The 13432-nt window shown below is 31.2% G+C and overlaps 1 protein-coding gene across 1 annotated transcript; it reads left to right on the top strand.

Annotated features, from left to right (window-relative positions):
* The first annotated feature begins 422 nt into the window (after nt 1-422).
* On the top strand, nt 423-7497 carry LOC105949399 (protein kinase family protein / protein phosphatase 2C (PP2C) family protein). Its single transcript, XM_012972701.2, has 12 exons — nt 423-839; nt 972-1089; nt 1333-1499; nt 2017-2084; nt 2187-2410; nt 2707-2758; nt 2934-3423; nt 3763-3832; nt 3954-4173; nt 4339-4443; nt 4805-4900; nt 6899-7497. Exons 1-12 carry the CDS (start codon nt 725-727, stop codon nt 7091-7093), a joined length of 1920 nt encoding a protein of 639 aa, XP_012828155.2. The 5' UTR covers nt 423-724; the 3' UTR covers nt 7094-7497.
* The last annotated feature ends 5935 nt before the right edge of the window (nt 7498-13432 follow it).

Raw genomic sequence — 13432 nt, 5'->3', positions numbered from 1 at the left:
ATATAAAATATTTAATAATGTTGAGATTATAAATGTAATTTTCAGAAAGAAAAAATATAATATTTGAAAGAAAAGAATTGGATCCAAAATTACAATTTAAAAATGTTAGTTCCAGAAAGTTTTGTTAGAGAACATGCAAACCAACATGTAATAACTTATTATATAGTAGATCAGAAAGCTGGCCAAGGCTATATTATATTACCAATTAAGCAATTTAATAACTTGTTACTTGTTTATTTTATTATTCAAGGACAAATTAAATACATGTTGAAAATTAGGTAACAACTGCAAATAATTCTTGAATAAATATTACATATTAAAATAATTAGTTTTTTTTTTGTTTTTTTTACGTATAAGTAAGAATGCAATCCAAAATGCACCGTAAGAGATAACCTAGTAGTCGGAAGAAGTGAATTTGTGTCAATTTATCAATGCTCGAATCTCCTTGCCAACGGCCACTATACGAGTATCAAAATATCTTAATAATTTATTATTAATTTAAAATAGAGAATTGAGATCGAATATTTATAATTTTGAAATTAAAGTGCTCAATGAAGTTGAATAAAATTAGAAAAAAAAGGGAAAATAGAAATAAATGAATAAAAATGTATCAAACCCAAAACGACGTCGCACAACATCCATTTTCATCCTCTAAAAAAGCACATGAACAACAGTATGTGCAAAACAAAAGATTGAAGAAAAAAATCAGAGAAATTGAAGAAAAATGGTTCTGGAAATCATGGAACCAAACACATGTGTACGAGGTTGTTGCCACAGCCAAACAATCCCTCTCCATCTCCACCCTTCTTCTTACTCCCTTTCTTCCCCAATCGCCAGAGGTATGTAACCTAATAATCAAACCCTTAAATTTATGTTTTCATAACTGCTTTATTAATAATTAACTGCATAAATATGAATTGTGTTTAATTAATTAATTTAATTAATTAATTATTATTTATGTATAAATGCAGGTGCAGAGAGTGTGGTGTATGAAGCAATTCTCGACGGTAGAAAAGTCGCCGTAAAAAAACCAGTTATTTCTACTTCCGATGACCTAAATAAGTTCCACAAAGAGTTGCAATTACTCAGGTTATTTAATTATTTATTTAATATTTTTTTTAATGAGATGGGGAGCAATTATTTATTTATTATTAATTTTATTATTATTATTATTATTTGGATTTGATGTTAGAACTTAGAACCCTTTTTGTTTTTTGATTTTTCATGTTGAATTGTTTTCTCTTTATTGTGTAATTTAAATTTGTACATTCTTTAGTATTTTTTTTCGGAGCATCCTTTGAAATTTGATCTATGTTTAAATTTACTTTGAAGCAAATTGGATCACCCGGGAATACTAAAGCTAGTGGCGGCGCATGCTAAGCCGCCAAATTACATGTTTTTCTTCGATTTCTACGAAATCGGAAACCTTGCTCAGAAGCTGCACGTGGAAGAATGGAGTCCGAGTATTGGTCAAGTGATTGAAATCACTTCTCAGTTAGGTATGTGCATGCAGCTTCGACGTATCTATATACGTAATGACTAATGTACCCTTACGTGTTGAAGATTAATTCAATATGTATCTAACATTGTGATATTTCTTGGTTGTGAATAATTGAATGCTTTCTATATGTAATTGAATTCTTTCTATTGTTCTCATGTATTCGATAATAAGTCAATTGTTGATAAAATCTACGCTGGATTAAGTTTTGCTATTTCTCGGTCGTACAAAATATGTCTAGTAGATAAAAAATACATAAATATTTGGATATTTCATACGAGTCGAAACAAAAACTCAATTAAAAGATGGATATAATACTTCAAGGTGTAGGTTTCGTTGTCGATTAATTTTCTTGAAACTGCAAACTTTTTTCGATTTTAGTAATATAATCTACCTTGATCTTTTCGTAAAATAAGGATCATACTTTCGTTGTATATTTAATTTTATTCACCACTTTCTTCTCTAATCTCATCGTTCCAAATATCTTACGATTAATTTCTCATGCTTTCTGTTTGCAGCAAAATCTCTGCTATATCTGCATAACCTTGGCATATTACATAGGGACGTGAAACCGGCAAATATTCTCGTAAAGTCTTCTATATATTATATAGTATATACATATAATATAAATTATAAATGCATCTAAATTCGAACGGAATCTGATATTTCACTAATGGATTTGATACAGCTAAACGAGAATCTCGATCCACATCTAGCAGACTTTGGTTTGGCAGAATACAAGAAAGATCTAGAACAAGTTTCCGTTAAGAACTGGAAATCCTCTGGCAAACCAACCGGCGGTTTCCATAAAAAGAATATGGTCGGCACACTTATTTATATGGCGCCCGAAGTGCTCACAAAAGAGATTCAAACGGAAAAGTCGGATGTCTATAGTTTTGGAATCACTGTTAAGTAAGGACTGGCCGCAAACTGGTTGGTATATTCCATAATAAATATGTAATGTTGAGAAATTAATTCTCGAGTCACGGCTTACTAATTACAATCAATCGATATTTGGAGCGAGTTTAATTGAAAAAGATATGCATTTGACCATTGAATTTAATGAACGTTGTATAAGTCATTAAGAATCGAGATAGCTTCTTCTTTAGTGTTCTTAGCCTACTTTCTTGTTTTGGGCTGATAATAAATGTAAGTTAGCTCGATTAATGACTACATTGATTATAAATTTCGATTTGTGCGTATTGCAGTGAACTTCTTACTGGTGTAGTGCCATATACTGATCTTCGAGCAGAAGCACAGGTTACTCTTTCTTCCGTTTGCTCCTTTTGTTTCACTACATTTAAGGCTAGGATGTAATTATCGAACTTCACGTTTTTTTTATCCTTTTATAAATATAGAACCCGTATTCTGATTCTGAAAAGTTCATTATGAAATACCCTTTTACTAATTATTTATAATATATACGAATCTGCAGGCTCACACAGTCTTGGAAATGAACTACACCGAACAACAACTCACTGCAGCTGTGGTTTCCGAAAAATTACGACCTGTTCTTGCGGGCCTCGATTCTGGTGCATCTACCGATTTTCTCTCTTTAATACAGAGATGTTGGGATTCCAATCCTCAAAATCGACCCACTTTCGATGACATCGTTTTGGAGCTCGATTCAATGCTCGAATGTGGAGAAAAAGCAGACGAAAAGTTGGATTTTTCGACTAGTATTCGAAATTTTCAAGAACCTATAAATTGGTATAGCCACGGCCTGGATTTTTCAGAGACAGCTCATATTTCATTTGAGAATCCCGTTTCCACAAATGATGCTAGGGTTTATTGTCCGGTTCTTTCTTGGGGTTCGTTCTCAACTTGTGGGAGAAGAGAAACAATGGAGGACACACACTTTATGAAACCTAATTTTGGTAATGAAAAGGATATCCATTTCTTCGGGATTTTGGATGGTCATCGAGGTATGTGTAGTTTTCTATGGAGAGTTTATTGCATTTAGTACCCCTGTATTATATTCATTTGCCAAAAAGTCCCCATGTTTTTAATCACTCAACTCCCTAAATGGTAATGCTATAGTTATAGGGGTAGTTTCGTAATATTAATGATACAAGGATTTTGTTTAACAAATAGAGTAAAAATAGGGGTGCTGTATGCAATAAACCCTTTCTATGGGTGCAAAATTGGAATTACAGTATTACACTCTTCTTTTTCTAGAAGATTGTGATTTTATTTCACTGGACTTGGTGTTTGTAACAATAAATATGAAAATATAAAATATAAATTCCTCGTATTATGTACAGGTGCTGCAGCCGCCGAGTTTTCAGCTGGAGCTCTACCTGGATTTTTACGAACTCTTGTTTCAAAAAGCAGGTAAAAAACTGACGATTATTTTTGTCAATTTTTTGTTTCTTTTGCATGTGGATAAAATTAACTGAATATTAACGAAGCACTTTTTTAAATATTTAATTTTATTTTTTTCAAACGTGTGCAGTCCATCTCAAGCACTGGTCGAAGCGTTTGTCGAGACTGATATTGCATTTAGGAACGAACTAAATTCTCGTCGCAAATCGAAGGGAGTTATTCAAAAGGACTGGCACCCTGGCTGTACTGCAATGACTGCTCTCGTAATTAAAGACAAACTATTTGTTGCTAATGCCGGTGATTGCAGAACGATTATTTGTCGTGCAGGAAATCCTTTTGCTTTAACGAGGGTGAGCTTGGGATTTTTCTTTATGATTTTTTTATTATTTTTTGAAAAAAAGGATTTAAAAAAAAATATTTTGTATCTATAAAGAGTAGCTTATTTTGAGTTCTCTTTCATATTCAGTTTTTCTCGATTTTTCATTTTAACCTAATGAATGAGATCAATGTACTAGGATCATGTGGCTAGTTGTCTTGAGGAGAGAGAACGCGTTATAGGTGCAGGCGGACAAGTCAAATGGCAAGTCGACACATGGAGGATCGGTCCTGCTGCTCTCCAGGTTATTATTTTATTTTATTTTATTTATTTATTTTTATTTCATTTTTTTGCTCTCCGGGTTATTATTCTATTGTGGAAACTTTCACTTGAAAAGTTATTTATTTATTGAAATTTTGAAACCACGAGCACTCTGGTCTCGAATCCCCAATAGATTAATTTTTCGGTATTTTAGTCCATTATTGTAAATCATAATGGACCAATTTCCATTCTGGAATAAAAGGTTTTATTTAAAAATAAATAAATTTTTGATAAATTTCCTTACACGTATTTTTTGATAACTACGGCATGCAAGTACGTGCAACTTGATGATATTAATGGTTATTATCGTAATTTGTACTTTGGTAAATATTTTATCCACATAGGTTACGAGATCAATTGGTGACGATGATTTAAAGCCATTTGTAACTGCGGAACCCGAGATTACCGAAACTTTGCTATCAGCTGAAGATGAATATATAGTAAGTTTTCCATCAACATATATTCCTCTTGGGTCAGCTATAAATGCTCAAAATGCCCTTTTCTTTTACTCCATGGCATCAAGTGCAAATAGATGGACAGTCGAGGGGCGTAATCAGGGGCGAGTCCACCCAAGGGCTAGGGTGGACTCAAGCCCCCCCTCACTTCCCAAATTTTTACTATTATATATATATATATATATATATATATATATATATATATTCTATTTAATTTTTTAGTCAATTCAATTATATTATGGGTAAATTATAAACACCCCCTGAGGTATGGTCAAATTACAAAAACACCCCTCTTGTTTGGATAATTACAATCAACCCCTCAACTCCTCAAATTTAGTGGAATCTTTGAGATTATATGGAATATTATCACTTTTGTACTCGTTTTATCCCATTCGAACTCTACATTTTGAAGCAAGATGATCATAATATGTGATTTTTAGCTTGTATATATCAGTTTGTGGTGTATCGGAAACTGTATTTTTACACAAAACGAGTACAAACTAGAGCACATTTTACGGAACCTAGATGATTATGTTGAATTTGGCACCATAAGGGTGGAGGTGTAAGAAAAAATCATAGTTGAGGGGGTAGATGTAATTATCCAAACAAGAAGGGGATTTTTGTAATTTGACCATACCTCAGGGGGTGTTTGTAATTTACCCTTATATTATTTAAGCCCACTTATTTTTAGTCCACTTATTCAAAGCCCCCCATGTATATTCTATTTATTTTTTTAGTCTATTTAATTAATCCTATATATATATCCTATTTTTCTTTTAGTCTGTTCAATTATATTTTATATATATATACATATATATTCTATTTAATTTTTAGTCTATTTAATTATATTATTTATGCCCACTTATTTTTAGACTACTTACTCAAAACCCTCCATCACCTTATGTATGACTTGCTCTCATCTTCTATTTCTCAAGTTCATTACGTTTCTTGAAAAAAAAAAATTTGTTCTCTCTCACAGTCACACTAATAGCGGTTAAATTGCCATCCACCGACGATCATTTTAGCATTTGACAACTTCTCTGTGTCAATTTGATAATCGACTTGATATTCATGTTTCTTAAATTTTCATAGCAATTTAGCTTTCGCGGTTTTGGTATTATCTTCTGAAAGTGAAGGAAAAAAAATTCATATCGAATTTTCATCTCAAATTTCTTTCGTAGCAAAATTTTTTTCGGGGGCGCTGCCCCCGAACCCCCGTGTGTTTAAGCCCCCCCTCACCAAACTTTCTGGCCTCGCCATTGGGCGTAATAGTCATTTACGTTCATTACATTAACGAAAGCTCACAATCGTTACCCCTTGAAAAGCAAACAGGGGTTATGACATTAAATTTATACTACGGAAGAGTTTTCTGCAAACAGTCAAACCACAAGGGGCTTTTGTGCAATTTTACCCTGCATATAATTCTTAATTGGTTGATTATTTTTTTCTGCATGTGTAGAATTCTTAGCCTCATTAATAGTAAATAGTTTCCATGTTCATTATGAACTCGAGAAAAACTACCCGAAAAAGCATAGGAATGAAATTACGCTACATATATATTTATTTTTCGGGGAAATTACTATTTTTGCACTGATTTCACATTTGGTCCCCCATGTTCACAAAAAAACACATTTGGTCCCTCATGTTTCAATAATTTAATATTTTTGGTCATTTCCGTCAATTTACTGATAGTTCGTCAGTTAAGGCAATGATGGGCACATATTTGATTCCGTTAGTATTAACGGAAAATCGACGAAAATGACTAAAAATGTCGAATTTTTGAAACACGAGGGACCAAATGTGGTTTTTGTGAACACGAGGAACTAAACGTGAAATCGGTAACTTGAGGGATGAAAACTTTATTTTTCCCTTTCTTTTTCCGTAAAAGCTGATACTAATGTGTGTGTGTGTGTGTGTGTGTGTCTATATATATATATATATATATATATATATATATATATATATATTTTTTTTTTTTTTCAGGTGATGGCGAGTGATGGGCTATGGGATGTTATGAGAAACGAAGATGTTGTAAGTATAATAAGAGACACAGTAAAAGAGGCAGGAATGTGTTCAAAGAGATTGGCGACTGAAGCTGCCGAACGAGGCAGCAAAGATAATATCACGGTTATCGTAGTCTTTTTACGTCCCGTTTCTACAGCAGAGAGGATTTACTAGCTTTCGTAAACTACGGTTTCATTACCTAAAACTGGACGCAATTGGAGAGGATGAAAAGGAGGGAAAGAAAAAGCTTGAATTCTTCTGTGCAGTTGAATTTGATTTATTTAAGTACTTTATTATTGATTGCTTTTTTGGGTAATTTACAAGAAAGCCCCTTTACTTAAGTCTATTTACAGAAAAACCCCCTCCCATGTTTATAATTACCAAGAGACCCTAAAGTCTGTTGCATTCGTACACTGTATGTGAATTTGAAGGAATCTTTTTGATTCCGTTGAATATTCCTCAAAAGATACCATTTTTATTCTTGGGGATGATTGAAAATTTGTAATAATATTGTTTCATGAGGGCGTAACTTGTAAATATATTTGTTCGGAATAATTAAGCATGACCGTTTTGTACTAGTTGTTGTGTACGAGGGGTTTTATTGTAATGTTTTTTTTTTTATTTTCATCACTTAGGTGGTGTTTGCAAATGTTTTTTGAAAGTGATTATGCGGTTTTTTTTGCTTATAATCTGTTTTTAGGTGTTTGCAAAATCAACTTTTGCTTTTGCTTCTCTTAAAATAATTTGCTTTAAGCTATTTTTTTAAAAGCACCCCTAACCCTGCTTTTTCAATTTTAGTTCATTTTCCGAAATATTTGCAAACACCCCCAACTTTTAGAAATAAGCACTTAAAACTAACTTAAATCACAATCACTAACTTCTGCTTTTAAATAATCATTTGCAAACACCACCTTAATCTTGCATTTGTTAGTTATTTCTTTTATTTCTATGTCTTCTCCTACTAGCTCTTCTAGAATTAGTGTGTTAAAACGGGTGAAATAATCCACGTATTCAATTTTTTTTGGAAGTGAATAACTAATTCTAATTTTGTTCCAAAATAAATTCCGATAATTTGAAATTCAACAGTTGTTCTAGGATCGGAAATTTTGGATTGAAATCGATAAATTAAAAATTTTAATTTTAATTTACATAGATATAATACATATGATATTATAAATATCACAAATAAATCGCCCAAAAGTTGTCGAAATTTCACTGGAAAGTCGTAAGAGATGTCACTCAAAAATTCGCCAAAGCAAAACTATATATGTCAAAGATTGACGGTCAAAGATTACGTTCACCCCTCTGAAGGTAAAGTCAAATTACGAACCCCCCCTCAAATTTGGGTAATTACTACTAATCTCCTCAACTATGAATCTTCTTACACATTCATTCTTGCGGTGTCAAATTTAGTCGAATCTTTTAGATTGTGTGAAATATTCTCCTGTTTGTACTCGTTTCAAAATGTGGAATTCGAATGGGGTAAAACGGGTACAAATTGGAGAATATTCCACATAATCTAAAAGATTCCACTAATTTGACACCACAAAGGTCAACGTGTTAAAAGATTCATAGTTGAGGTGTGGTTGTAATTACCCAAACAAGAGAGGTTTTTTCATAATTTGACCTTACCTCGGGGTGCCCTAATTTATAACTATATTTATTTACTAATTCTATTAGGGACTATTAGTGAGAACCCCCTCTATCATTTTTTTAATAAAGCTGGGTCCAAGTGATCCAACCCCTTTTCTTTTATTAGTGATAGATTCAACTTTTTTTACTGTCAAATTTACCCTTCATTCCTTATTATTCACTCTCAACTACTTTAATGCCTATTTAATTTTTTTAAATTATAATATTCGATTTTAATTTTGATTTTTTTTTTTCAGTTTTTTATTTGAAATCGATTATAATTTTTGAAAATAATTATATATTTTTTTTAAAATCAATTATTTCTGAAATCAACTATTTCCGAAATCAACTATTTCCATAATCAACTATAAATTACTGAAAAAATTACTTTTTTTGTTCGTTTATTTCCCTAATCAAATATAATATTTCCGTAATCAACTACATTATTTGCAAAATCAACTATTACTTTTTCAATTTTTCTAATTCATTTTTTCGGTTTTTTTTCCAGCTTTGATTTACCAAATCGACAAATTACTACATATTATTGAAAACAATTATAAAAATTGAAATCAACTAAAAAACATCGAAAACAACTAAAAATAAATGAAGTACAATTTTTTTTTTCATTTTTTGAATTCAATTTTTTTCGATTTTATATTTCCATATCAGATCATATGATTGAAAAAAACAATAAAAAAATTAAAATCAACTACCAAAAAATCAAAAATCAACTAAAAATGTCGAAAACAACTAAAAACTCTCGAAAACAACTATAAACAAAAAGCAGAATAACGAAAACAATTATACTGTTGTGTAACATACCCAACATAAAAAATAGTCAAATAAAAAATTCAGAAAATTGCTCCTCAATTAACAAGATCCAAGCATTAGAGGAAGACGAATCATTGCCGCAAAATCAATTAGAATGGCCCTCCTCACATCATCCTTGGAACTCGAGAATGGGAGAGAAATCCTAGAACGAATAAAAAAACAAAATATAGATTGCCACAACCTGTTAATCCAATCTTCAACCAAACGAAACCCTAAAATCGCAGGCATGGAAGATATGAGATGACAGCGACGATGCAGATCAGAATTGGAGTGGAAGTCAGGCGGAGGTGTAATGGAGGAGTGGCGGCCGCAGTGCGGTTGTGGGGTTCTTCCCTCATCGTTGTCGAGATGTGGTGCCGCCTTCATCCTCTCATTGCCACCGCCTCCGACGCTGCAGATTTCTAGTTAGAGAAGAAGAGAAGAAGAGATGGAGATAATATTTGACGATACAACGGCTGTTGGGTAAAAAAGATGTGGCTAGGGTTTTATGTGTTAATTAGGGATAATATAGGTATAACACCTAATAATTATATAAATATTGATTTAATTAAACAATTATGGGGGTTTCACTATTATTGAAAAAAGGAGCGGATCCATCATAATATATCCTAATGTATTGGGGGTTTCTCACTAATAATCCCATTCTATTAATCATAGATAAATATTTTATGTTTGAAGAGGGACTAGGAAAAAAGTTATAAATTAAATGAATATAAATCCTATTTTTATAATATAAAATTAAATATAGCAATATCTCAAGTGTGTAATAATTCAGTTTCTATATGTTTGACTAAAGTCGTTGTCTTATAATATCTGAAATATTTTGTTATATTATATAAATTTACTGGTCATTAAAATTAATTAGTTTGAAGTATTGATAACAAAAATCAAAAATCAAAAATCCAATTTTCTCCTTTTGATTTTGAATGAGTTAAATAAAATTTTGTTGATTATTTATAAAATAAAGTGCGAGGAGAAAGTACACATACCAATTACGATTTTGAATGCTATACATTAAATTATAGAAATAAATAAAAAAGAATTATGTAAATTTATCGGTAATCAAAATTAATTATTTTGATGTATCCAATTCTTCTCTTTGATTTTGTATGAATTGAACAAAATTTTGTTGATTATTTATAAAATAAAAGTACAAGGAGAAGTGCAATTAGATGCTATACATTAAAATAAAAAATAAAAAAAATCGACACGCGTAGTAAAATCGATTAAGTTGATTTATATTAATTTAAACATGGTACGGATATTAATATAGAGGTATGGTTCGAAATAAAGTTATCGAGATAATATCCGTACTAAATCAAATTGTACGTAAAATTACAATGAGAAGTACACGATATTAGATGATATGCACGACATAATAAACAAAACTACTAAAAGTTTTAGACACGCGTAATATAAACGATTAAGTTAGTTTTTAGTAATTCGGGTAAAAAAAACTATGAAATATTATAACGATATCTTACTTCTCGACCATATAAATAAATAAAATGCAATGAGAAGTACGGATATTTATAATGGTACTGGATGCTACGCACGACATAATCAATTAAACATATGACCAAAAGTTTTCGACACGCATAATATAAACGATTAAATCCGTTTGTAGTAATTCGGGTAAACATAACTATGACATATTATAACGATATCCTAATTCTCGACCATATAAATAAATAAAGTGCAATGAGAAGTTCGGATATTTATAAAGATACTAGATGCTATGCACGACATAATAGAACAAAACTACAACAAGTTTTCGACAAGCGTAATATAAACAATTAAGTCAGTTTTTAGTAATTCGGGTAAAACAACTATGAAATATTATAATGATATCTTACTTCTCGACCGTATAAATAAATAATTAAAGTGCAACGATAAGTACGGATAATTATAATGATACTAGATGCTATGCACGGCATAATAAAAAAAACTACTAAAAGTTTTCGACACGCGTAATATAAACTATTAAGTGTTTTTGTAATAATTCGGGTAAATATTATAACGATATCCTACTTTTCGACCGGATAAATAAATATAGTGTAATGAGAAGTACGGATATTTACAATGATACTAGATGCTATACACGACATAATAAAACAAAACTACTCACAGTTTTCGACACGCGTAATATAAACGATTAAGTCAGTTTTTAGTAATTCGGGTAAACAAAACTATGAAATATTATAACGATATCCTACTTCTCGACCGTATAAATAAATAAATAAAGTGCAATGAGAAGTACGAATATTTATAATGATAGTAGATGCTATGCACGACATAATCAAACAAAACTATGACATAACCAAACAAAACTACTAAAAGTTTTCGACACGCGTAATATAAACGATTAAGCCAGTTTGTAGTAATTCGGGTTAACAAAACTATGAAATATTATAACGATACCCTACTTCTCTACCGTATAAATAAATAAAGTGCAATGATGAGTACGGATATTTATAATGATACTAGATGCTATGCACGACATAATAAAACAAAACTACTAAAAGTTTTCGACACGCGTAATATAAACGATTAAGTTAATTTTTAGTAATTCGGGTAAACAACTATGAAATATTAAAATGATATCCTACTTCTCGACCGAATAAATAAATAAATAAAGCGCAATGAGAAGTACGGATATTTATAATGATACTATATGATATGTACGACATAATAGAACAAAACTACTAAAAGTTTTCAACACACGTAGTATAACCAATTAAGTCCGTTTTTAGTAATTCGGGTAAACAAAACTATGAAATATTGTAATGATATCCTACTTCTCGACGGAATAAATAAACAAATAAAGTGCAATGAGAAGTACGGATATTTATAATGATACTGGATGATATGCACGGCATAATAGAACAAAACTACTAAAAGTTTTCGACACGCGTAATATAAACAATTAAGTCAGTTTTTAGTAATTCGGGTAAAACAACTATGAAATATTATAACGATATCCTACTTCTCGACCGTATAAATAAATAAATAAAGTGCAATGAGAAGTACGGATATTTATAATGGTACTAGATGCGATACACGACTTAATTAAACAAAAGTATTTAAAACAATTCTGACACGCGTAAAATAAGCAGTTAAATTAGGTCTAAAGTAAACCGACCCCGACCGTACATATCATGAATATTATAACCGTATCGTACGAACAAATACGAACATTATCACGGTACGAATATATAATTAAAGTTAGTTTTACTTATACTTCCACAACATTATTTCACATATAATTCAAGATTTAACCCTAGAAAAGAAGCCCTTCAAATGTATCAATAAAATTGAATGCTGTATGTACAATCTACATCTCTTTCCTGATGTCATAATTTCAAATTGCATCACACAAATTGAACACATCCAATCTAATTAATGGTGCCACTTTAATTCCCAGCATACAATAGATAATTAGTGTAATACAATATTGCTAACGAGATGGCATCAATTCCCCCACTTGCAAAAATAACAATAATCATTTATGACGTCATTTATTACGTTACACACATGACTTTCATTTTGAAAATAAAAATAAATAAAGAAAAATCAGAGAATCTAATTTCGAGTCAGCTGTCAATCTCTAAGTATGATGCCATGCAATTCTTCCACAACCACTGCTTCGTCGACTTGTACCTTAAGGTACAACCCTAAAAAATGTTGTAAATTTTGAAATATTGAGGCAATTTTTTTTATTTTTTTTAATTTTTAGTTTCTTGTAATATTAATTAAATTTGCAAGTGGTGGAGTGTGGCTGAGGGCGTATTTAAAAAATTTCCATGTTAGCACCATGCAATCTGATATTGCACATCACACATGAAAAACACACACACACACACACACTCTCCAACTATAAATGCAGGGTTTCTTGTCCTTGTTTAGACCACCTCAGTTTTTCTCTTTCAACAATAAGAAAAGGAAAAAACATTAAAAACCTCTAGTAATCTCTCTCCCCTCCCTTTTCCTCTCTCTCTCTCTCTCTCTCCAATGGATTCCTCCTCCTCTCCCACCCGAAACCCCAAACGG

The sequence above is a fragment of the Erythranthe guttata genome, chromosome 10 (genome assembly GCF_056151865.1).
Source record: "Erythranthe guttata isolate IM_541 chromosome 10, IM_541, whole genome shotgun sequence".
NCBI lineage: Eukaryota > Viridiplantae > Streptophyta > Magnoliopsida > Lamiales > Phrymaceae > Erythranthe > Erythranthe guttata.
Note: the sequence above shows the minus strand (reverse complement) of the source record. Positions and strands in the feature narration are given on the sequence as shown.